The sequence below is a fragment of the Fusarium sambucinum genome, chromosome II (genome assembly GCF_050947815.1).
Source record: "Fusarium sambucinum isolate potato_lamoka chromosome II, whole genome shotgun sequence".
In the NCBI taxonomy this organism is placed as follows: Eukaryota; Fungi; Ascomycota; class Sordariomycetes; order Hypocreales; family Nectriaceae; genus Fusarium; species Fusarium sambucinum.
In genome coordinates, this window is record NC_139293.1 from 3,851,502 (window position 1) to 3,876,677 (window position 25,176).

A 25,176-nucleotide genomic window follows, 5' to 3' on the forward strand; every position below is an offset into this window, starting at 1 on the left:
CAATGATTGCATTTTTGAAATAGTGTTATGGTTTATATGTATTGCAATATCCATCCTTTGGTGGAAAAGACCTTCTCACTGAGTGATATAATAATTGCGTTGTTGTCAAACCTATCTTGGTGTTATAATAATTGCTATTGTTGGTCAGCCCGCCAGAATGTTTATCTGACAGTCAGATTGTCTGTAAAACAGGTAGAATGAATAGGTACAAGTTCTTGTACGTCCGATTGAATCTCCTCCCATACTTGATGAATGACCTCTTTCACCAATTGCAAGCCGTAGTGGTATAGTGTTTCGTGTAGCACGTTTTGCAACCCCAGCCGGGTTCGCAATTACAGTTGCCTGAAGTTTCATGGGTCACCTTGAAACACTCCTTCCTGTTCGTCTGATAAACAGCATGGGCTCTCTTTCTCTTGTCATCGATGCAAATTTCCTTCATCCAAGGAAATGAGTTCTTCTTGCATCCATCGGTAAACTTTCCAAGTCCGTGCCTATCGCCATCATCGGCAATATAGGTGGTGCGGCTTGTCAGTACCTCGATTTTAGCAGCATTGGCAACGCCGCCGAGAGCAGAGAGGGCAACAGCGGCGGTAAGAGAGAACTTCATTGTAGCTGATCAGATACGTTAGCTATAGCTTTGAAGAGTCTTGGACCTTTAGCCAGATGCTTACTTTTGATAAAAAAGCGTTGGCTTTTAGTAGTATGTAAAAGATGGTAATAGTTGGTGGTTGAGTGTGAAGTGGATGAGGAGTTGAGTGCTTAGACTCTTTAAAAGATGAACATAAACAGTCTTTTTATATTTTGAACTCTTCCTCTCGGCGATATCTAAATACGTCGTCTTTTTACATTCACTCGATTGAAGCCCATGAGGCTTTTCACAGCTCTTCGCGACTTGGACATGAAGTCTTCCTTGCAATACGAGATATTGCAAGAGGCACAGTATCTGCGTCTGAATCCTTCGGTTTGGCCCTGTTGCTTGGCAGTCAAGGTTCGGGAGCATCCGTCAGCATGCAGATCAAAAATAATGGCAAATGCTGTCCAAATTCTTTTCAACTCTCCACCAGAGCTATATGACCTTCCTTTACTAGTCTGATTTGAGAGGCTTGCTAAGCCATTAAACAGGTGCTCTCTACAATAATACTAAAGCCAAAGAGTTGTTCGAGTTTATCAGAGGTCTTGATCACAAATTCGTTAAGTTCTATGCCTACCGATTCCAGAATAACAAAGCTGTATTATTGGCAAGAGAACTAGGAAGGCGAAGGTGGAGTCAGTTATAGCGGCGAATACAACATTAACGATCGCACTGAGGCAAATCTTCCTGGGGTCCGGGTGTATCCCGCCCCTCCATTACATACGGAGTCTAATTCTATGCTCCGAGCGATGCGCAGTACTTGCATTCCCATATAGATTCACTAGTAACTCTTGTACCTAATTACCTCAACTTGGAGGTGCGGGAAATGGTATCGTCCCACGCATTAGTTTCCCCGTGAAAGCTTAGCCGGTGCCTTTTCAACTTTGAGTTAGAGTCGATCATACTAGGGCCCGCGTAGGAGTTCGGCAATGAGGAACGTTGAATTGCAGTGCCATGTTCGGTGCGATAAATTGCCGTGGCTAGTCATTTTACAGTCACGGTTCTCTACTAACCCACCATTCATTTCTTGACTGTCATGTCTGCCTTTTATAGTCAATTCCGTGTCTTTTTCTCTGTTGCCGAGGTACACATTACAAAGTACTTGGCAGTGTGACTTATCGCAGGGTCTGAGGGGTCCATGCTGTTTTCCGATCGGTCCAGACTTGACTACTCTGCGTACTCTTCAGCCTGAATGGGACCCAAGGCCGAATTATGCTACCGAACCTCTTATAAACCCTGTTACTAGACGCATGCACTACGGTGAACTTTCACAACGAATAAGCGTTATATGTGCAGAATAAGGTAGTCGCCGAATACATCGGCCCATGCTGCGATACTGACATTCATCAGCCTCCCAATCAGTTCTATGTTACAATTCTTGAAGTGAGATCCAGCCTACCAGCCCATTCTGTGAACTCGGCCAATCCCAAGTTCCATTTGATATAAGCATAGTGCCCTTGGGTAAAACCAATCGGGGATTCATTGACTTGCATCAAGCATCAGCTGATTCAGGCAGTAACAATTGTTTATATTTCCATTATTCGATCAACTAAGATATCTAGACAAGGGAAGCGCTCAAAATCATCGCTCATTCAAGACATCACCTGCAGTTTCATGGCATGAAATTCTTGTTTCATCTGTCTCTCTTCCATAATGCCACATGGGTCACAACTCTAAGAGGTAGGTACTGAAGAATCGCTTTCAAATCGCTTCACGGGCGGGCAAGCAACAGCATCAATTCCCGGAGACCACTTCTCGGCATCTCCAAGTCGGTCAGCGGTAAGGCCACTGCTTCCAGGGTTCTTAAATCCCCTCTCAAGCTGGCGCTGATAGGAGACCTTACGTAGACGCTCCGTTTCTGCAGGTGTCAACTGAAGCTATGATCTTGTCAGCTAGAAATAGAGGGTTGGAGGATACCAGGATAACTTACATAGACTTCTACACCAATCGCGTGAATGGCGAATGCCATCCAGACACCAAGTGAGAAACCCAGCGAAAGCGCCGCAGAGATGTTCTCAGGACTTTCACCACCCATGTCGCCCTGCACCGATACCCAGGCATCCAAATCTTCGCATTTAGGATATTTAGCTACCAAGGATTCTGTGTCATCGTAAAAGGTAGCAATTTTATCGCATAGCATAGGTTGTTGGAAGGTTGGATTCTTGGACATGACCAGTGCGGAAATAATCATGATCAGGCGGATGGTGATGATGGAACCAGCCTGACAAGGTTAGTGACGAATGCTTGACAAAAAATGCTTCGAGTACTCACGTAGAACCAAGCTCGAAGCATCCAAGCTCGATGCTGCTCAAGTTGCAATGTCTTGATATTCCATATCGCCAAGAACAGAGATCCAACGAACATTATTGACATAGTTCCGACCCAGCCTCTGATCATAAGCGAACCACCAAAAGCAACTGGGGCAATCATAATGGCGCCCGCAGTCCCGATGATTGCAAGGATTGTGACAATATACCCGTTCATGCGATGCACAATAAGGGCCTTGTACCTGATAAATGGCACGAACTGAAACACAACGAGCAAACTGGCAGGGATGATGGTGTAGAGATGAAGCTTGATTCCGATTTGGTAAACAGCTTTGCTCTTGTAAGAGAAACATTCACCGGGACCTGCTCCGCCGCCTTGACTGTTGGGATTGCAGTAGACGCCTGTGTAGTCAAGGAACATCATGCGTGCTAGAGAGAAGCCCAGCATGGCGCCAGCAAAGATGAACCATAAGACGAAGTTGTATCCCTTGGAGAAGCCGATAGGATTGTAGACTTTACGGACTTTGGCGACAAAAGCATTTGCTGGAGGACGTGTTGGGGCGGCCATGGTGTTGGTGGTATACAATGGTGGGTAGATAGTCAAGATAGGAATGCAGTGAAGTCGAGTGATGAATTGAAGTCAAGTGATGAGCAATATTATTCATATTGACTGAGGGTGATATATATACATATTCATCCAGGCTATGTTGACGACTGAAACCAGAATTAGCAACATCGCCTGCAAATCCTCAACTCATGCCCGTGTCTCAGCATCTCAGGAAAGCGAAGTCCGTTCCTCAGTGCACGTTGATTGGCTGAGATGATGCTTCAATTCCACTAAAAAAGGTTGTTCGTTTACAGAGAAAGGCGAATGCGATTTAACGTGTGCGAAGGATTCACAGCGCTAAACTATATCGAGAGTCAATCTGCGCCGGCACATGAAGTCAATGCCGTCATTGGAACACGCAAAAGCCAACACTAGATCTACGTACGTACTTCTCCGTAGGCCGACTCTATTTGGAAACTTAATTGGTTCGCTTCTCTAGATTATGACCCTGTAATCTAGATAGCTAAGTCAAGAGGATGACTCCATCTACGCACAAATATAATACTGGACTGAATCTACTCTACTATTCAACGTTCTCAAGGTTGATCTGAATCCGAAAACATGGTGGGTGTTCCTGGTAGATCCAAGGGGTGCATCACATGTCGAAAACGCAAGAAGGGAGTAAGTCAACTGCTGTCTCTCCTTATGGGTCCCTTCAGATCAGGCGCTGACATTGTGTAGTGTGATAAGAAAATGCCCTTTTGCGGTCAATGCATCGCCCTTAACATCTCATGCGGGGGCTACGATAAGCAGTCTATCTGGCTCAACAGCAAAGGGCCAGCACAAACATCCTATACCAAGTTGCCGCAAAGGGACAGCCTCGATGTAAAACCTATCTCGAAACCACCCGGTGCGTGTGTAATACCGCTACATAACTCACTCGCCAGGACAGCCAGAACTCAAAAGTTCACTGGACTTTTCTGGATGGATTATCTGTCAGGAGGGAACGGTTTCTCGCTCAAGGCTTTAGGTACAACGAGCTTCCAGCGCATGCGACTCTATGAGGACTTGAGCCAAGTAGAACCCGCTCTTCAATATATCGCAATGGCACTGAGCACAGCTACTCTTGGGGCAAACAGAAACGACATGCAACTCACGCGGAAGAGTCAACAAGCATATGGTTTGGCTCTGCAGAAAATGGCCATTTCTTTACAGTCGTTCAGACAAGACAAGGACGGTATGCTCGCGGCCGTTCAGCTGATGCGAGTTTACGAAGTACGTCTCCCAATTCTTCAATCAGATGGTGTACTAACGTCGCGTTAGCAATTGTTTGGCAGGAATTTTATTGAAGATCCTAGAAGGCCCACGATTCAAGGTTTCAAAAAGCACATCGATGGCGAAACGGCACTCATTCTAAGCCGGGGCCCCGGCGATGTTTGGTCCTCGATGGGACGCCAGCTGTTGGCTGATGGTTGTCTCACTCTGGTAGATTTAGCCATTAAAATCGGTTGTGCTCATATGCTGAGATTCATAGATCAATGCCTGTGTGTCTCGAAGAACGAGGTCAACTTTCAGTCAACAACAGTGGAAGCGAATGCCGCTGTGGCGCTCAGTGACAGCCTCACCACTCAACAAGCTCATTGACATCTTGGTAGAGGTCCCAGGTCTTCTGGAAGACTTAGACATTCTTCGACAAGCTTCTCATCCGATCCGATCAGAACTGGTCAATATACTCAAAGACACATGCCGTGCATGCGAGTCGGACCTCATGACTTGGGAGGCAGAAATAGGCGATGTTCTCACGGCTTACGACTACACAGTCGTGGGGAAAGATTTACCTCTTCCCAATAATGACGACGATCTAGCAGTTATTTACTTGAGCTGTTATTATTGGATGACTTATCTAATGATATACTCGACAATTGGCTTTTGTGAACTTGAAGACCCAACGTCCGACACAAAACGCGATCTCGTGGATTGTCCAAGCCAGAAAATCGCCACATCTTATGCCTACCGCATCGCACACGCAATTCACCTACTATTCCAACCACCAGCTGGAGACTACAGCTCTGTGGCTGTCTTCTTCCCTCTTGGCAACGCGATACGGTATCTTATCATGACGGAAACATATGGTGGTCAGAGCATGATGAGCCACGAGAGATTTTTACTCACGAAAGTCTTTGGAAGGCCATTGCTGGGGAGTTTTATTGGTCAATTTTTGAAGAATTTGCAAGCCGACGATGGTGTCGACTATGGATATCCTGCAGAAAGATTAATAGGTATGGTAGGTGTTGAGTATAGAGCAAGAGTATGGTGGTGTGGCATGCAGAGAGCTGGTGTGCCTGAGATACCCTTGGAAGGGGCATGTCTTTAACACGGAGCCAAGGACATGGAAAGGGTTGATAGGGATAGTTGTTAGTGATGATGTGTCACGCTCAATACCAGAGCTTCCTACGTGTACATGAAGCATGCTGTGAAGTTTGTCGGCTTCTTCTTTCTCATTGTCTCTTACTGTCTATCTCCTTCCTCTACAGTCAGTCCAAGGGGCCGTAACGAAGGTTCGGCACAAAGTCTGCGTGAACCTTTTGTTTTACCTCTTCGGGTATCTGAGCCATTGCCTCCACTCCTTCAAGAAGAACTATTTGCTGTCCAGCCTACAACTGTTAGCATGGTATGCACCAAAGCTTGATAATATCTTACCCCAAAATGATGAATCATGTGACAATGTAGCATGCTCGCAGCAGGGAACGTGATCTCGTAGCGAATGACGGTCCAGTCTCCAGTAGCGTTCCCAAGCCGACATCCATCGCGAATGGGAGGGTTCTTAAGATTGAACTGATTCGCAGCACCTGCATCAATGGCTTCTTGAACTGTCGCCCAAGAGAACCCACCATGCCCAGTTCCGATGATCCACGCCTTGTGATTATGTTTATGGAAGGGATGCTGAGTCGTAACATTGGCTCCATTTTCGAAGATGATGTCAACGACAGATCCATTTCGGAGCGCGTTCTGGTCACCCAGTGTTGTGCTACCTCTGGAGCCCTCTTGCCATAGCAGAGGTGGCAGCTGTTGACGGAATGCTTGATGAGAACCTAGACCCAAAGACCAAGCTGAAGGTCCTGTCATATTGATGAACAGTTTTACTGTTTGATCAGAAGTTGGTGGTGGAGGTCTCTCAGGGAAAGGAGCCAGCTTCATCTCGTCCATGGGCGTCAAAGATGAAGATACCAGAGTGCCGTTGAGGTGTACCCATGGTTTCGTGGTAGGGAGTTTTGTGATTTCGTTATTGTTCGTTTTGGAGGGATAACGAAGAATGCCAAGTCCCTGAATGACCTGTTCTTTCCGAAGGGATGTTAAACGAATAGCGTAGTCGCCTGGGGTCTTTTCCAGATGCACTAGAATGCTAGTCATATCTCGTTAATTATTTGTTGTCTCACAAAGGCACAAACACATACCTTATACGTTCTCCAAGGTTGCAGTTGGCGGCATGCACCTTCTGTGGGTAAACGAATTCCCCATCTGCTGCAATGACATAGAACTCATGTTCGTCAATGCTGATTTGCAACTCATGGTGTGCTCCAGAATGGATAAAGTTGATCCATATCCATTCTTCTCCATCCGCCGCGGTGATGACTTCAAGCTCTCCTAATGTCGGTTCACAAACTTGAGAGTTGGCATAGAGCCCTTGTTTGGCTTGGACCATGCAGCCGAGCGAGTTTCTTCCAGGTCCTCCTGTTTCTTCAATCACTTCATTAGCGTGGCAATATGTCCTACCTTTCCCGTTCATGACTATTGAGTTACTGCACCAGGGGACAATACCCGTGTCTCGGTACATAATAAGTAGTATATCCATCGGTTCAGCGTTCCAGTCGCTTATGACAATGTGTCGAGGGTTTGCTTCTGCACGCTGCATTCCCTTGACATCTTGCGGCGATGATGAAATGTCCTTGTATGGTCTTGGTCGCCATGCAGCAGGTTCTATCCAGATGGGACCACGTTGCCCATCGGCAAATGCAGGACCGAAATGCCCGTGATAGAAATAGCTTCCATACTGCTGCTGCACGGTAAAACGATACGTGTAGTTATCACGTGGTTGAATTGAATATTGCGTTACGCCTGGGACACCATCGTTCCACGGTCTATCCACTTGATAAACTCCATGCCTAAACACCGCATGAGTTTTCTTACTTCCACACTTGCATCTGTCTAGGCTAGTAACATACCAATGCATAGTAGTCTCGGTAGCGAGCTGGTTGTTCACGAATATCTCGACTTCTTCACCCTCAGTGGCTGTAATCAAGGGGCCAGGGGTTTGACCATTAATGGCAAAGACGGGTCGCCCATGGCCATCGGCAGCACTCCATTGGCTAGTGATGGTAAAGTTGTATCTTCGTAGGCCGGTTGCAAAATTGCAGAGCAGTAGGAATGAGAGTGCAAAACTTGTGGTATATCGTCGCATTGTGGTCATGTTACTTGACAAATAGAACTGGATGTTCTCAGTGAGCTTGACAAATGAGAGATATGAATCAGGGGCACAGTCGCTATATACGACGGTACCACATCCATAGTGACTTGATCTCGGTCAAGTTGCTTCTTGTGAATAGTTTGGAACAGGGATACAATCTCTCCTCAACTACCGAGCCCAAGGGTCAGGGGATCGGCCATGCTGTTCGGTACTGTCGGCTTTCAACAAGGGACCTCGCAATCTGGGGCTCTCGGATCATCACTAGGTACCCACACGGTATGATCACAGCCTGCGAGTCAACTCAGCGGCAGGGTTCTCCACCGATGAACCCACCTTGGAACCTGTTTCCACCTCGTCTTTATTGAGAGATACTGTGAAACTGGTGGTTCTGCAAATAGGAATCTGTAGGCTGGCAGGACTCTTGCTTGGGAGACTGAGTTTAGCAAAAACGTCATTCTGATACGTGAGTCAGGCACAAGGGTCTGAACAATCGACTAATATGTAGCTCTCCTACCTTGATCCTGGCTCTTACCTTTTACAAGAACATGCAAAAGGAATGGTGTACGGTTGATTGGGCTTTAGCACGGATCTCAACTCACCATTCTTTAACCAATGATGTTCAACAAGACACTAGGTAACTTTGCAGGGAACGACAAACGGACCAGGGCTGGAAACCTTAATTTATGGCTCTATACACCAGATCTCTTCCTCAAAAGGACTGTATCTCCGCTACTCTAGCCTCGTTCCTCAGTTCTAGCCAGGTGATCAATGATTTGTAATGGATGATTCGCGTCACCTGAGACATATAGTGTTAGCGGCTACTCTGAAAGCTGTATTGTCCTGCTTCAACGCCCGCACGCGTGAGGGCGACGCAAAACTCAAACATAGCGATAGCTACAGTGTGAGGTCATCAGGATTAGGATATCGAATGGGGTTAGCTACTTGTCGAAAAAGAGCCTAACTAGAATGATTTTATATAAACGAGCTGTTCTTTGGCGTTGATAACCAAACCTCGGCTTCAACAAACACGCAACCATGGATCCTAAGCAGGATTTCCTACCGAATGTGAAGCGGCTTCACACAACTTCTCGAAAGGCTTGGCTATGCATTGTCGTCCTTACAACATTCTCTATAGCCTTGGCTTTCTGGCATAAGGACTTGCACCATGTCCTTCCACACTGGACTGAAGAGAAAGATGCCAGTGTCGAATCTGCTGCTTTGGTCAGGAGTTATCACCTACAAACAGGTGTACGTTGGATGAACCCAGGTAAGCCAGCCATCAGCATGGTAAGCAATCATACTAATAACGTCAGATGGTGGTCGGTGGCGAGTCATTTTTACCTGCAATGGCCAGTCCCCTTGCCCTACGCTATATGCTGAGGAAGGGGATATCATCGAGTTGAGTGTGAAAAGCGACATATATGCTCAATCGTCTATACATCTGTATGTTGAAGTGATACAACTTGAGGATCTACACTAATAACACTTCGCTCTAGCTCTGGAATTGGGCACAAACAGTGATTACATCCTCGAAAACTTCATATCCATTCGACTAACAAGACTTGTGGCAGGACTATTGGGCCATGGAATGATGGAACCGCGGGTCTTTCTCAGGTAATTACCACCGCCTTCGTACAGGATATTCTCGTCTAACCCTTTGCAGTTCCCCACCCTTCCGAGAAGCAATTGGACTACCGCCTACGACACATCTGGCGGATGGGGGCTGAACTGGTTCATTGACCACACTACCACAGCATCAGCAGATGTAAGCTGGACATCCATCTCGACCCCCAAGTGACGGTATGGTCACGACTACTGACTGACTCCTGCCATAGGGTATTGCCGGAGCGATCTACGTAGCACCTTCACCAGATCGTCCTCGGCCATATCACCTCGTCACGAACAACAGCGTAGACCTCCGCCAAATTCGCGAGGCTGAACGCAACATTCGTCATGTCATAGTCCAGAATCATCAACACCGTGATACAGTTTGGAAGTTACTCCGCATGAGAGCTGAAGGGTCAGAGTATTACTGCTATGACTCTATTTTAGTCAATGGTAACAACATTTCGCTATGTTCGCCAGTCAAAGCTAATCTGTCTTTTTAACAGGAAAGGGTCGCGTACACTGCCGTCAACCTGGATATGGTCACATCAATGGCCGTGCACTGGATCAGAAGGGGTGCATCCAGCCTCCTGGATTGCCTGATGAAACTTGCACACCCAGCGAAGCTGACTATGAGGTTTGTAGCCCCAGCGATGCACAATTTGAGATTCGGCTCATTTTAGTTTGGCTTGAGGCTCATAATGGAAACAGGTCATTGAAACCCGTGGCCAGAAATACATGATGTTGAATCTCATCAACTTAGGCTTCGAACATTCTGTCAAAGTCTCTATCGACCACCACAAGATGACGTTGGTGGCCAACAATGGCGGCTTTGTCTTCCCAGAAACGTCAGATGTGAGTCTTCTCTCCCTTTGTAAATGGTGATGCGTCTGACGCCTATCAGGTTGTGTACATACCGGATCCCAGTCGTGTGACTGTCTTGATACATCTGGATGCTGAGCCGGATGATTATGCTATCCGGATATCTTCCACTAGCGAACTGCAGAATCTTCATGGCTACGCGATTTTGAGATATCGGGTATGTCTCTTTCCTTAAAACGTAATTTAACTGATCTAACATGATCTCAGGCGAAGCGTCCTCCCCAATATGGCGAGCCAATGGCACTACCAACAACCACACCAGAGACAACTTGTCTCTTTCCAGATGGCAACACACATCCAGACTGCAGTACCACTGATGCACAGTTTGTTCCTCCATATCCCGCAAATCCGCCAGCATCAGTCAGCAAGCATCGGCCAGCACAAGCCGACTTTACTTTCAGATTAGCAGCAGACTCCCAGCCGTCAAAAACTGAGCGTGTACCAGAGTATTTTCTGAATGGCAAGCCATGGCAACTCTTCCACGGTTCGATGATGCCTCTTCTTTTCCACGCCGTGAACGAAACATTGGGCAAACCTGTTATCAGCAATCTTCCTCTAGGCTCGGTGGTGGATCTAATAATCGAGAACCGTATCAATGAAACGATATCGTTCTACAAGCACGGTGAACCTTCATGGCTTCTTGGCTCTAGCGCGAACCAGAAGTTCCCGGGGAAGACTGTGGAAGACGCGATACAGAAACCTGGCGTGTCGGGGAGGCTTCTAAATCTTCACAATCCTGGGCTTGTTATTGTTCATGATTTACCGGCGCTGGGATGGAGTGTTTTGAGGTTCAAGGTGACGTCCCAAACAGCAACGATGCTGCACGCTGCGAAGCTGAGATACTTTGCTGTAAGTCAAATATTTTTAGCGTGTTGATCAGTGCGTCAATCACTAACACTAGCTGCTTAGTTGGGTATGACAGTGCCTATCCTGGAGGGAATTACAGTGGATACACCACTGAAAGTTCCCGAGTCAGTCGTTGAAAGGCCTCATGTCGACTTTAAACCCGCCCATGACGGTATTTTTGGATGATGGTTTCGTTCCACATGGTTAAAGAGGATTATGGGCGACAAATAGATCGATCGCGTCTCTAAAGATCAATTCGAAATACAATTGCAGTAGCCATACAAATGCGCAGGAGAAGATAAATTTGCAGTCGATAACCCCATGCCTAGCCATTTCACACATTCCAGACACAAATGTGCAAACATGGCTATTCGGTCATGGGTTGACCACAACATATTGAAGCAGTTCCGAGATGGCATTATGAGATAATTGCATTATAGTATTTGATTGTACCATTGTATAATACATACGACCAAAGCTCGTAGAAAATACGGGATCCCGTCCGCTCTCCCATAGTCAAGCTGCGAAGCGCTGGATTAGTAGTTGGGTCGGTGACGACCAGCGAATCCCCGGTGTTGTATGTTTTTGCCTTCTGTATTTATTGACCATCCAGGCAAGCAACTACTTTTTTTTTTTTTTATCATTTACTAATTGCAAGGGAAATGCAACAATTGCGGTTGTCAGACTTACGGTTGAGTTAGTGGAGTCATGGGAATTAATGTTGCCCGGTGCATTGATTCAGTAGCGTCAAGGTTAGCTAGCAAGAACAATTATGTTCTGGGTTGAGAACTGTACAAAGGACTACAAGTACAAACCGTCTTTGGCCAGCCAAGGTTCGCAGCATTCCATTGGCGCTTCCTTTGTCTCGTCTGAACATTGGCACAATGCAACAGAGGCAGGCAACAGAGGCGGACATGATTGGCAAACGTCGCGGCAGGCGCGTGAGCTTGCATTCACGGTAGGTTGGGGGAAAAACCACGAGGCAACCAAGTGTCTTGCTCAATAACCCATTGTAGGACAAGGTTTGACATATTGAACGTAACAATGAATTGTCACGGTCATGGCTTCGACTTCGACTCGGGAGACGGTCACGGCTTCAGTCGCGAGATGGAGAGATCTGACATGTCGCAGCGCAGTATTAAGATCTGCTCGTAGTATCTTGGTATGGTTCGTAATCGGACGTTTGTCGAGGGGGCAGATGGGTGCATCGCTGGTGTCATCTTTCAAGCGTCTTGTCTGTCGCCTGTCTGCTAGTATTAGTAGAGCTTCACAAGATCAGGCGTGGTATCTTTCGTGCGAGTCCTGGAGTGGGACGCTTTGTACTTTGCGCTGCATCCATAGTGAGATTAACCTCGGGACTTCTAAAAAACGTAAACGTGGACTGTCGTGTCGACTGAGTCCCTTGAGGCATCGTCAGTCAACGGGAGTTTGGTCGTGTCATTAGGCTGCGAAACGCGGCGATATCGATCTTTTGACGCGCCAGGATGTTTTCGGGCATGATTTAGGCGGATCGCCGTAGCTTGCGACGTTCATTAATAACTTTCAAGGCATTCGCGCGCGTTGAGGAATTGCTGATAATGTGTGTTTGTGTCAAGTTGACAACAAATGGAGAGCAAATGTGCCATGGCGGAACTTCGGCTAAATGTCTTATTTTCGAGGCCTACAAGACAATATCAGTAAGTCAATTTACGCTTGTTCAACTATACTTCTTAGACTACTTATTTTTGTAGCCCTAGGCCTAGCTCACTGTCGTACTCCCTACTAGACTCCCTATTTTTTAATGGATTTCTACTCTGATCAATTCCAACTCAGATGGAAATGGAGTCTTCTCCGGATTAAGCATTCACTCTTTGCATAGTCCTCAAGCCACCCGATAATATATATATAAAAGCCAAGATAATAATTCACATTTCATAGAATTATAATAAAGCCTATTATCGCCAGTAATTATTTTAGTTTATTGTTTACCTATTGCTATAGGGTAGTGATCAAGACCAGAATAACCTTATCTTTAGCTCGTGACTCTCCCGCGTCAACATGAGCAACTGTAATTGGTTAAAGATGTATGTATGACCCGCTGAGGCAGAACGAACGCGTCGCCAAAAGAAACGACGTCATCATTTCTCAGGCAAAGATTCTCTTCACGATTCTCGATTTCGGCTGTAAAATGGCGTTCGATCTCATCCAAACCACGAAATCCCAACTCTTTCCTTGTAAAAACCTACAGAAAACGACCGAATATTGTCAATATGGATTTCTCGTGTCATGTTTGCATAAAAAATGAGTCAGACGAGGATCTTCTCCTTGACGACTCTGGTCTTGACAGTGGGAACTGGCCATTACGTCAGCCGCTGAACGTTATCGAAGCGGGAACCGAGCAAACCATCTACCTCGCTCAACCCAGTGAGTCCATATCCTCAATCACTATATCGCGGTACTAACACAAGGCAGGCTGGGGAGGATCCAAAGCCTGGGTCACGTATGTAGCGGAATATGGCCAGGGATGGACAGACTTTACCCTCGAGTTTGAATGCCCTGCGTTGCCCTTCTCCAAGAACCATGTCTCGGTAAAGGATTGCTCGCGGGTCTTTCAGATTGACGTAACGCATCTTCAGGAAAGGGGAAGCCCTTTGACTGGTGAGTTTGTTCTTTAATCCTGTCGACAATGGCTAACAAGATCAGCAAATGTAACCATTCGCATGAACAACAAGAGAAATACTTTGACAACCACCAAAAATGACCAGGTCCGAGCAAATTATGACATCGGCGTCGGCGTTTCCTTCCCTACCAAGATGGACATCAAGTTCCCTGTTCACGAAAGCATTGTCGTCGCAGCCTTTATCAACTCTGACATGATCTTTCCGAGAGGCACTGTCTACAACAACATCAACGACAAGCAATGGGAATTCTTCCGTGGCGTGGTCTGGAATGATGACCCTTCATGTCTGTTATTTGAGGATGTCACACAGGACAACAGAATGTTTAGTCTGGGCATTGAGTGGTTGAATGCTTTCAAGTTCGGCGAGGAAAAGTGCATGACGAAGCGGTCGCACATGGGTAATCTTCAGTTCTTCCATGGTATGGGGTCCAAATTGGGCGAGAAGCCAGAGAAGACGAGGAAGAACATTCTTACTTGGGTGGAAGTCATGTACAAGCTTGCGTGCGGTAACCAAGGAGTGTCCGAGGACGATGTTCTCAGTCATGCTCTCCCCGGATACTTTGGGAAGGAAACCGTCCCGTCGAAATCCGACACTCTCCGCGATCTCCTCCTTGCCACGACACCAAAATACAACAAAGCCGAGATTCAAAAACGAGCTTTTGGCGTGTGTCTGCATATGATATCCGACTCATACGCCCTCGGCCACACACAGAGACGCCTCAAAAACCCCGCCGATATGATCGAGCGTGATACAGCAGGCTACATCCGCTTCCGACCCGACACATACGGCGACTGGGGATCCATTGTCTGTTTTCACACGTACAACGATCAAGACGGTGACCGGCATTCTCATTACGACGACAAAGATGGTGAGGTAGATCCGACACCGAGAGATGTCACTACGTTTAATGAGACTATTGGAGCGAGGAATGCCATTGATGCGTGCACGGAGCTGATCAACTTGTTTGTCAAGAAAACTCAATGGGATAATGGCGTGAGGCAGTTTTTGGAGGATGAGATTTTTGTGCTGGATCGGTGTGCCAGACCGTCTGACTGTTTTACCGATGAATCCGTGGTGTCGGATCTTTACACATATCAGGAGAAGACCAAGGAGTTTGACTACGAGGCTGGACTCCAACGCAAACTTGCTTCGTTGGAAACGGGTCTTCCTACGAGTGTGTCTGCGAAGGGTGCCTTGGTGACACGGTCCAGGGTCATTTCGGGACTGGCAATGGGTTGTCTCTTGTTGAGTGCTCTGCTTTTTACTTTTCTTACTATGGGCATTCGGGGATCTATGTGTTGAGGTGATATGAAGAAATGGACTAATCTGGAAAGGAGCAGCTCGGGACGGATTGGCGTTTACCTTTGATGCGTCGTAACGGCTGGGTCAGCGTTGTATTTATCACTATACCACTCTTCTAAATTGCTGTTGTAAATTAATTGCATTGCTGTTCAATATCACTCGTCAGTGGAAAGTCTAAATGAGTCACCCAACATAACTAACATACCTATGATACTAAAGCCGAACGAAGTACCGTCTTGGCTATTGGTAAATGAACCATAAAAAGGTAGTAACGAGTGGAGTGAGTGTATGTTGTAGAGCAAAAAACAAAAGGTAAGTGTGCGGGACCTACACATAAGCAAAAACGAAAGGGCTCAACCGGGGATTGAACCCGGGACCTCCTGCATGAATGATGACTCATCCCAAAGCAGGAATCATACCGCTAGACCATTGAGCCAGTGTATTTCTGATTAGAAAGGTGTTGAAAGTTGTGGTATATATGATGTGGTGGATCATTTGGCGGTCTGACGAGGTTTTTACCTCAACTCTGTGGCGTTTTGACTTTTGATTAGTAATTCTGATATCTGGACCCACTTGGCTGCACTTGATTTATGTTTCATTGCAAACACCACGACTGAAGTTGGTTAATTGCTGTGAGATGACATTAATACCCAGTTAGCACGTGGCATGTATGGAAGTTCCAGTACAACTAGGAAGACGAAACAAATTAGAGTATTCCCATTGGTAATGGAGTGAGGCATAAATGTGGTCTACCCGCATCTAAAGCGAAATGGAGCACTTACTAGATACTGACTGATGGCTGACTACCTGATAGAGTCCAGACCGTTCCTTTTAGCAGGGAGGTCTCTATATGATAAGAGGCTTTATCTAATTTGGTAATGGAAGCTGTCATGTATTTGCGGATGTAAAAAAACCTTGATCCAATATCACGAGCTATCAGATGACCAGCTAGCTTGCTATTTCCGACTTCGGCATTGACAATCTACGAAATGTTGTTTCTTATCAGTCGTTATGAGATTTTCAACTACGATGGTAATATAATAGGAGAGACTGGTGGTCAGTAGATTATCTAATGATTGTGATGCACTCACCATGTTGGCATCCCTAGGGGAACATGACTGTAATGTATAGTATTTGTAAACATCGAATCACCTTTGTATATATCCCAAAGATCTTGTTCCGAATTGCAAATCGTTTAACCTCTGCTCCTCATCAACATAATAATTGTATGTAACTCCTACTACCTTGAAAGGGAAGAACTCGGCAGGGTAAACCAACTCATCTTCCATAGCAGGAAGGCAAAAAACTGCAAAGGGACTTGGCTAACCGTTTGGAGCAGTGATTGCAAGGACGGGGATTGTGCTGCTGGGAACACAGGAGATGAAGTTAGAGGGCCATGTTATTTCGACCAGACTTGTTAGCTTCATTTTGTACTCTACTACTTAGAGGCTAACCTTTCTGTTGCTCACTAGATAGTTCATGCCTGATGTGTCCCACTTTCTGATACATGAACGTAGCCCTCGGTTAGGCTTTCCAATCCCTGCTGGAATAGCCATCACGCAATCTCCAAATTTGACGATTCGATTGAGTTTTGATAAGGCCTAACAGTATCCAGTTATCATCTCTCCAACTTGTTTTTGTTCTCATCCCACGTGGACACCAGACGGCCCGTTGATCTTCTGACCGGGCCGTAATTCTGTTCATCTCTACCAAACCTCTTGGTCGTTTTGGGATACCGTTTCTCAAACGGCAAAAGACTTTGATATCGTATTCGCGTAGATTCTTGCCCAAAACGGGTTTGTAGATCGTTAGCGTATTGAACTAACTTTCGCTAGTTGTCGCGGACAAGAGTCAGAGGCCTGTTATGGTAGCATCGAAAGCTCCCGCGGGGATACAACGTGGGCACCTAAAAACCTAAAGACACGGATTACCCGAAAGAAAGACAGTTTGAATCTGTTGATAATGGGGATGTGATGGCTTTAAACACGTGGGGTTCAAGACCACGTGCATTCATGGGCGCTTAACGAAAGGGACGTCATTTTGTGCTTGGCTGTTAGAGTGGTGACAGTGAAGCAAGGCAGGAGATGCAGGAACCAAGCCGAACGAGGATTAAAGCCATAGAACTATAGAAGTACATACGTCTTTGGGCACACGGAAAGGAACAGGGGTGGTCAGGATGAAACCGGCAGTTTAGCCTGGCGAGCATGCGAGTCATGAAAAAACGAGCCGAGGCAAGAATTCCCCGTCGTCTTTTGTCATGTCGTACAGATCTCCAGCATCTTGGACATTTGATCTATCGACCATGTTTGATACGCGTCTGATGTCTCTCTGACATGAGCCAAGACTAGACAGGCGGTGTTTTGCAAGTCAGACACTGCATGCACATGCCGAGCAATGGTCTAGAATTGTGTCGACATCATCATGCGCCAAGACGTTCTCGACTTTAAACCTTCGCTTATTAACAGTCAGCCCCATTTATAAACGTTGAGATGTCAAGCGAATATCCGAACGCAGGTGATAGTAGCTTCGTTCTCTGCATACATATGCCTGCTATTGCCGTCGATCCAACCTAAAGAGGGCAGGTCCTTGAATAAAAGACTTGGCATACTACGGAGCTATGATAGAAAGATATGAATTTGTATTCGATTTGGCGCATACATTTGACTATCTACGAAGCATTACGTACTATGCCCGAAGCTGAAAACTTGTGTTTTAGGAACCAATTCGTTATCTGTTGGTGTTTATTTCAACATTGCTTCTGATGAGACTCAGACATGGCCGTTTCATAACTTGTGATCAATGACTTTGAAGAGCTTCAAAAAACAAACCTCTAATTTTTCCGAGCTGTCAACTTTTCTCCAGGAACAAAGATGCAAACGATCCTGCGGTCCCACCCCATGTTCTGTCTTGACCATTGACCCCAGGCTTTTATGCCGCCGAATTGCTTATCACAGGCCGATCGTTGAAGGGAAACAAGGATGGATAGAGGAGATATGATACCCAGGATTAGGGACCCTTGGCAAAAAGACCCGCCTGTTTCGGATGGGTTACTGTGCAAGGGACCGAGCCCGCAATATAAACTGGAGAACAGTTTCCAAACACGAACACCTACAGATGATCTCAGAGCCTATACCCAGAAGATTAACTCAGTATCATTATGGAACATGCAATGGCAAGTTTATTAAAGTGCGGAGCTCTGCCTCAGTGCCTCCCTCCTTGGATCCAGAACACACCCAATTTGCTCTCGCCTATTCGGAATGGAGATTGACCCTTTTGTCATAGCAGCCTTTGGGCCGCCCCCTGATGGCATAGATCTGTCGGCCAATAATGAAGCCAAGAACACTGGCGTTGTTCTTCTGCTGTTAATCATCTCGGCTGTGTTCCTGGCGGGCAGGATCGCTCTTCGGACGAAACAAACGTACGGATTGAGTGCCGACGACTATGCTATCATAGTATCATTCTTGTTTGTGCTTGCCGTTGCTATAATGGTGGTAGTTGGTAAGTACATGGTTTGTAGGCATGAGTAGTCACTAACTTTACCAGCTGGCCATGATGGCGTTGGGCAACATGTATGGGCTCTTACGATAACTCAACTGTCAGAAGTTGTCAAGGTTCGTTCGGTTGAGCCTATTGCACAAGACGATTGGTACTAATAGCATTAGCTCTCATACGTATACAGCTTCCTCTTTGCCTCGGCCGTATTTACAACCAAAGTCTCGATCCTCCTCTTTTACCAACGAATATTCACCCGAAGCAGCCTCTCATTCCGAATCGCCTTTTGGTTTGGGACGATCCTTGTGATGTCCTATCCTATCATCTTTATCTTTACCATGAGCTTCTGCTGCACGCCTATTTCACACTATTGGACACAGTTCATGGGGTCTCAGGGTTCATGCATCGACGTTGGCCAATTCTTCGTTGCTCTAGCTATCGTTAATCTTATCACCAACGTGGTTGTGCTTTTGATTCCGGTACCAGAAGTGCTCAAGCTACAGATGAGTAGGGAGAAGAAAGCGGGTGTTTTTGGCATCCTGGCACTCGGAGGCTTGTAAGTAATCACATCCGTTTTGCAACAACTCATTACTAACCTTTTCAAGGGTTTGCATTGCTAGTGCCGTACGAATACACTATCTAAGTATATTTGCACGAGAAATCGATACAACATGGCATATGGGCCCAGTGGCTATATGGTCTTCTTTCGAACCCTCAATAGGTATCGTGTCAGCGTGTCTTCCCAGCTTCAAGTCACTGCTACGGTACTTGCGAGGCAAAAACAGCAAGAAATCAAGCTTTATAACACCGCCGGATTGGGCAATGGGCAATAAGTCCAGATCTGATGATGAGATCGCATTGAGGAGTCAGGTGGTGGGAGGCCAAGGGAGTGTACGCAGTGCACAAGGAAGTGATGCTGATAAGCATATTCATGTCAAGACGGATGTCGAGCAAACCTTCCATGAAGTGCCCTGATAGATTGAGGCGCTGCAGATATAATGAAGAGATGAACAGTTCCAAATCATGCATTGAATACCATTGTTCACGTAACTTGTTGATGTATCTGATAAAACTCTTTGGTTATGACACTCTTGCTAACAGCTTTTGCTCCAAGGTTTGCAGGTACAGTTTCCGGCCACCGTGGTTCGCCTCGAAAGATATTAGTGGCGTTGACAAGAATTAAAGTTTGTATTAACATACAGTTAGGTTGAGCTGGTTCTAACCCGACACAACGACGCGAGGTAGCATCAGCCTTCCTCTCTCAATTCAATACCCAAAAATTCAAGTTATGAATACTTTGACATGACTAACTCACTAGCTCTTAGAGCCCTGAGACACGGCATCTAAAGTAAGATTGAGCAACTAGAATCTCGGGATGCGTGGGCTAGAGAAAGGGCGCAGAGATTAAGTTTCTGCTGGCAAAGGCTAGTTCAGTAATTGAGAAACTTTGCCAATCACAACGTCAGCCCTACAGCGACCAAGCTTTCCTGGTGTTAAATCGAGGTGGGTGAAGCCGTTTGTTTTCGTCATCTTGCATTAGAATGTTGCACCGTGGAAAGTATCGTGCCGCTGATAGATCAATGTTAGGCTATAAATAAGCAGCTTACCTCCTCGCTACAACTTCATGAGACTCATCAACTTTGTAAAATCTGACCAAGAACACACGAAAATGGAAGCCCATGTCAACCAAACCAAGAAAGAATTTCTCGAAGCCGGCAAAAAGGCACAAAAGACTAAAGACAAAGCAAAGAGCGAATTTGAGAAGGATGACATTAAAGATGAAAACCAGGCATTTCAACAATGGGTCGTCATGAATGTGAGTGCAGACTTTTAGGCATGGAGAGCCTGACGGCTGACTCGGGAACAAACAGTATCCCGAACTCACTGCTGTATATCAAGAGTATGAGGCGGCAGATAGCGCTTATATCGGAGCTTTACAGGCCCATAGCGTGAGCGAGGCAATGGAGTGGCAGAAAGAGAAGAAGCGTGTATACGAAGAGAGGATGCGTGGCTATGATCAGTTCGAAAAAGTGTTTATAATCTTTCTTCCCGAGGACTAAGGAAGTACAGAAAGTCTGGAGTTGAGGCCCAGGAGGCAATTAATAAGAGGGATCAGAACCAGAGGAGGATGTGACGCAGCGCATCATCACAATTAAAACAACGGATGGAGCGGATGGAGGGTAAAGTTGATCACTTGAAAACATAACAAAGTTGAAGCAAATCTTTGACAAACGCTTAAAACAAATAATCGCTATGCAAAACACCATGCTCATTTAGTAGACGCTCCTCCCCACCACACTTCTCCCATCCATGCTTCTTCGATCCATACTCCTTCTATCGACACTCATAGCCCTCGCACTTCGCCTGTCCACATCGGCGACAGACTTCCCGGACGAACTTCCCCTCCCCGAATCCGCCGACCTCGGCGGCATGATCCTCTTGTTCATATCAATAGGCCTGGCAGAAGCCAAGCTTCTTCTATCGAGATCTAGAGACCGCACTTCAAAGTCAGGTTCCCTCTCCATCTCTGCAACGCTGTGTTCCTTTCCGATGTGGTTGACAAGAGTATCCGCTGTGGGACATAGAACGTCTTCTTCACGGAAGCGACTGCACAGCACGCAGGCGAATTCTCCTTCAGGTGTATGGCATTTAATGACGAATCGCGGACTGATATGGAACTCGAGCTCTTCGTCAATCTCGCGCTTGTAGCCCTGCTCTGTGATCAGGCGTGTGGCTGTCTTGCCAATCGCCCAGCCATCGTCATCTTCGACGTCGAGAAACACGTCACAGGCGGGGCAGAGACGGTCGCCGCGGGGGGCGAAGCTCGTCGAGAGAGGCCGTTCGGGAATGTATTGTAGATCGAGGGCATAGCGACAGTACAGAGGATCGTCTCTGACCACGGTGGAAGCTCGGTTGGGTGGTAGAAGGGCTTGTGGAGGTGGAGGTGGAGGTGGAGGCATTGGACCCTCTAGCTCCCCCAGGCGCTGTCGCTGTTGTCGGAGAGCACCAAGAGATCCCTCCCGTGCGGCATCAGAGGCAGCAACAAGCCTGGCCATATCGGCGCGGTCAAGTTGCCTCCCACTGTATAGCGCATCCTGGAGGACATTGATCACCGTCTGTTGCAGCACGATGACCTGCGCCTGTAATTTGTTCTCGGTAACGACATCGCCAATGGCGAATTGTTTGCCGTATCTATGGTATCCATCTTCAAATTCGCGATTGATGAGGGCGCCCGACCGCTCGAACGAGGCTTCGACTTCGTCTCGTATTCTTTGCCTGTCGGAGGAGGCTCGGTTGCGTTCGAGGGAGGCTTGTTCAACTTTGGCCTTGAGATTTTTGATCTCTTCGTCTTGGGTAGTGTCGCGTTTAGCTTGTATGCGCTTCTCTTTGACGCGGTCCCAGAGACCCATCGACGAGGTGAAGGTTCCGACGAGGGTAGAACATAGCGTGGCAATAATAAATGTTTTCTAGCAGAGTTAGCGCCGATACAAATGACAGAGCGACAGGGTGAGTTTACCTTGAGGTTTTTCTCCTCAATCATATTTGCGTAGTTCATGTTGGATGGTTAATGTGCAGAGTTGAAGTTGACCAGACTGTTCAGTTCTGGTGTATCTGCTGCTTGATGCCCAACGACCCTTGAAGCGTCGTAGATCATCGGGAAGTATATAAGCCTCAAGTCTCAGTCCCTACCAGGGTCCTCTGGGCGCACAATGATGGCATAGTCTGCAGATTTAAAGCCGCACACCGCAAATTGATAGGGCATTTGGTTGTAGAGAGCAACACCTCTCTGCGGCTTTACGTAGCTTGTCATCCCACAGAGAACTACGCTCGTGACGTCACTAGCAATACCTAAGTGCCAAGTTTTGGAACGGGGATTGTGATTCGCGGGTCCAAGACTTGGTGTGATGCTTGTTTCTCAGACTTACCCTCGATTCCCCAGACTAAGAGTCTTGTCTTTTCTTGACAGGATAATTTTAGTATAAAACTTTGAACATCTGGAGAAGCCAAGACGGCTTTAGTCTTGTCAAAACGCTTAGTTTGATGTAGTAGATGAGTGAGTGTACAAGGTACATGTAGACATGGAACATCACGGAGTGGGCCAAATTGTCTTAAAAAGAGTCTAGCTCCTAATTCTATCTAGTCTAGTTACATCATGTGGTCCAAAGAATTGAACCGTAGGACAGAATAAAAATAAATAAAAAATCATCACTCATAGCCTCATACCCCCAACTGTCGTACCGCCATTCCATTCAATTTTGTCCCTTCCCATTACTGATTGTTCCTAGCTGGCTCAGCTCAACATCGTCATGGTCATGCCTCTTGGTCGTATCTCTACTACTTGAAGTGTTGAGCGTCGTACCGCACAAATTACCGACATCCTGTATCACCAACTGTTCCTCATCAACATCTTTAATCCGCACAAGAGAGCGATCTACAAATGTCGCAGTTCTGGATCGACTTCTGTTCGTTGTCGGAACGTCCTGAGATTTGCCGCTGGCTGCGACGAGTTGGAAGAGTTGGCGGATAGGCGCTACGACCGCTACTATGAAACCGACGTTGAGCTCGATGTTTGCCCAAATCACGGTAGAATGTAGTTTGCTGTCTGTAGAATTGTAAGCAAACGATAACGTATTAAAATGTGACGACCTACCTGTTTCACTAGGGTTTGGCACAACCTTGGCCTGCATTATCAACCGTACAAGGCTGACAGCAGTTAAGCTATTGCCATGTTAGTGTTTGAAGAGAGACGTATGCAAAGTTTCGGCTTACAAGATTCCAACCCCAAACATGCACATGACCCGGATCTTCTTGTCTGTTCTTAATCCCAAGTTGTAAAGCTGGGTCATGGGTAATATAAGCATCCAGACATCAACACAAATGTCGACCACGCAGTGCGCCAAGATGATGATAATGGGCTTTTTGTATTTTTCCATGCTCGCAGTGAGATCCTCGTGATCCCAAACCAACTCGACAATGCGTCCCACTGTAAGCTGAACCACAAGAAGGACGATCGTGGCGACAGTGTTGAAGGCGAGTGTTGTCCAAACCATGCGTCTGAATTTCTGACCCGGGAAGATTCTCAAGAAGAAGAGGAGAACAGATGTCTTTGCGCTAGCCAGACCAGCGATAAAAAGGACCTGCCAGACAAATATGTTCTGTAAAAAGATGAGCATTTTCATTTGGAAGACATTGGAGCACGGTGTACCTTGAGTAAGGGACTGAAATCGTCAGATTTGTATAACGTCTGGAGAGATCCAAATCCGTTATCAGTTGCTATAGTAGTTGAATTAGTTGTGATCGATAACAAATGGTTAAAATCTGCTGAGAAGACTTACCGCGAAGAAAGAAGACTGAGCAGGGGACAATGATACACTGGCCAGATGTCAGTCGATTGTGCATACAGAAATTGTACAAAAGGCATGACATACAAAGGTAAGGATAGAAAAACTATCGTCGAGTCCCCAAGGAGTCGCAACGAATGTTTTGGAAGCGACTAATAATATTACTGCAACGAGACTGATACTGGTCCAAGTAATGATGATAGCTCGATACTTTGGACGGCTGTCTTCCTGAGGGATATCGCATACTTCAGAGACAAAATCCGCGAATTCTAAATTCGTGTTAGATGGTCAAGAGACGTGATAGATGATGGCTGGAAAAAGCATACCAAGTGACTCTCTTATCGTGCACTTGTTTGAAATACAATCTTGGATTGTTCTTTCCATCTCCCTGGCTGCGCACATGGCTTCGATGCTCGAATTGGCAACCGCTGGATTGCTCATAATCTGGATAACACATGGTAGCTATTTTCACCATCACCATGGTTAATAACACGCGTGCTAAGAGGGTTGAGAGAAACGGTCAGCAGTGGACTCGGCACTTACAGAGCATTTCGGAATATCCTCCAGGGATATTGCCGCAGCCAAGCATGACAGATAGGCTACGCAGAGAGAAACGGCCACACGAAGAGAAACCATCGTGATACCGGCCAATTACTGTAGTGTGGTCGATAATTGTACGTAGAACGGATTGGAGAAAAGAGAAAGGCCGCGGGTAGATTCATTTTCTTAAATATAAATTTAGTCAGAACTCAGAAATGCCTTTTACGAAACGGATATCGTAGGGAGGGTACAAGTGGATTCAATGCTATATCTATATTGGTTTCTGCTTTCTTTTGTTTTTGCTTTTTCTTCCAAAGGGAACTGAGGTGCTGTAGAGTGCATTATCTTGGTGGGATGCTGGTCGTGGTTACATTTGCCGGGATTGGAACCCAGTGTGGCGTTGGATGAAATTCTATGCTTTTCTAGGACAAGCCTGATCATTAGTCTCATCGTGACTAGGCTTCAAACGATCGTAAATCTGTTCCAGGGGTCACTAATACGGACTCTTTAAGCAGCACGGTCCAAACCCTGACTGTGCAGCTTTCTACGAAACGGCGTGAAAAATATGTACGATATCATCGTTACGGAAATATTCAA

The 25,176-nt window shown here is 46.4% G+C and overlaps 10 protein-coding genes across 10 annotated transcripts; 5 read left to right on the top strand and 5 right to left on the bottom strand.

The window, feature by feature from the left end:
- Positions 1-262: 262 nt before the first annotated feature.
- On the bottom strand, positions 263-607 carry FSST1_008155 (uncharacterized protein; the record flags this gene model as incomplete). The annotated part of the gene is made up of 1 exon (XM_083225010.1): positions 263-607. The coding sequence occupies one exon, from the start codon at positions 605-607 to the stop codon at positions 263-265; it is 345 nt and encodes a 114-aa protein (XP_083084116.1).
- Positions 608-2,304: 1,697 nt separating this feature from the next.
- Positions 2,305-3,466, bottom strand: FSST1_008156 (uncharacterized protein; the record flags this gene model as incomplete). Its single annotated transcript, XM_083225011.1, has 3 exons — positions 2,305-2,508; positions 2,562-2,852; positions 2,903-3,466. 3 exons carry the CDS (start codon positions 3,464-3,466, stop codon positions 2,305-2,307), a joined length of 1,059 nt encoding a protein of 352 aa, XP_083084117.1.
- A 600-nt stretch (positions 3,467-4,066) lies between these two features.
- On the top strand, positions 4,067-5,819 carry FSST1_008157 (Zn(II)2Cys6 transcription factor; the record flags this gene model as incomplete). The annotated part of the gene is made up of 4 exons (XM_083225012.1): positions 4,067-4,126; positions 4,187-4,720; positions 4,769-4,930; positions 4,980-5,819. 4 exons carry the CDS (start codon positions 4,067-4,069, stop codon positions 5,817-5,819), a joined length of 1,596 nt encoding a protein of 531 aa, XP_083084118.1.
- Positions 5,820-5,979: 160 nt separating this feature from the next.
- Positions 5,980-7,913, bottom strand: FSST1_008158 (multicopper oxidase-domain-containing protein; the record flags this gene model as incomplete). Its single annotated transcript, XM_083225013.1, has 4 exons — positions 5,980-6,099; positions 6,146-6,848; positions 6,901-7,608; positions 7,669-7,913. The coding sequence occupies 4 exons, from the start codon at positions 7,911-7,913 to the stop codon at positions 5,980-5,982; spliced, it is 1,776 nt and encodes a 591-aa protein (XP_083084119.1).
- Positions 7,914-8,945: 1,032 nt separating this feature from the next.
- On the top strand, positions 8,946-11,429 carry FSST1_008159 (Cupredoxin; the record flags this gene model as incomplete). The annotated part of the gene is made up of 11 exons (XM_083225014.1): positions 8,946-9,177; positions 9,224-9,353; positions 9,407-9,427; positions 9,482-9,524; positions 9,574-9,675; positions 9,746-9,968; positions 10,022-10,152; positions 10,227-10,370; positions 10,420-10,554; positions 10,605-11,246; positions 11,307-11,429. 11 exons carry the CDS (start codon positions 8,946-8,948, stop codon positions 11,427-11,429), a joined length of 1,926 nt encoding a protein of 641 aa, XP_083084120.1.
- Positions 11,430-13,492: 2,063 nt separating this feature from the next.
- On the top strand, positions 13,493-15,205 carry FSST1_008160 (uncharacterized protein; the record flags this gene model as incomplete). Its single annotated transcript, XM_083225015.1, has 3 exons — positions 13,493-13,646; positions 13,695-13,880; positions 13,926-15,205. The coding sequence occupies 3 exons, from the start codon at positions 13,493-13,495 to the stop codon at positions 15,203-15,205; spliced, it is 1,620 nt and encodes a 539-aa protein (XP_083084121.1).
- A 3,257-nt stretch (positions 15,206-18,462) lies between these two features.
- Positions 18,463-19,672, top strand: FSST1_008161 (uncharacterized protein; the record flags this gene model as incomplete). Its single annotated transcript, XM_083225016.1, has 4 exons — positions 18,463-18,703; positions 18,749-18,816; positions 18,868-19,253; positions 19,303-19,672. The coding sequence occupies 4 exons, from the start codon at positions 18,463-18,465 to the stop codon at positions 19,670-19,672; spliced, it is 1,065 nt and encodes a 354-aa protein (XP_083084122.1).
- Positions 19,673-20,321: 649 nt separating this feature from the next.
- On the top strand, positions 20,322-20,757 carry FSST1_008162 (uncharacterized protein; the record flags this gene model as incomplete). Its single annotated transcript, XM_083225017.1, has 2 exons — positions 20,322-20,513; positions 20,638-20,757. The coding sequence occupies 2 exons, from the start codon at positions 20,322-20,324 to the stop codon at positions 20,755-20,757; spliced, it is 312 nt and encodes a 103-aa protein (XP_083084123.1).
- Positions 20,758-20,970: 213 nt separating this feature from the next.
- FSST1_008163 (uncharacterized protein) lies at positions 20,971-22,253 on the bottom strand (the record flags this gene model as incomplete). Its single annotated transcript, XM_083225019.1, has 2 exons — positions 20,971-22,164; positions 22,215-22,253. 2 exons carry the CDS (start codon positions 22,251-22,253, stop codon positions 20,971-20,973), a joined length of 1,233 nt encoding a protein of 410 aa, XP_083084124.1.
- A 694-nt stretch (positions 22,254-22,947) lies between these two features.
- On the bottom strand, positions 22,948-24,675 carry FSST1_008164 (uncharacterized protein; the record flags this gene model as incomplete). Its single annotated transcript, XM_083225020.1, has 8 exons — positions 22,948-23,300; positions 23,349-23,416; positions 23,468-23,853; positions 23,904-23,971; positions 24,034-24,070; positions 24,127-24,308; positions 24,366-24,501; positions 24,583-24,675. 8 exons carry the CDS (start codon positions 24,673-24,675, stop codon positions 22,948-22,950), a joined length of 1,323 nt encoding a protein of 440 aa, XP_083084125.1.
- Between the last annotated feature and the right edge of the window lie 501 nt (positions 24,676-25,176).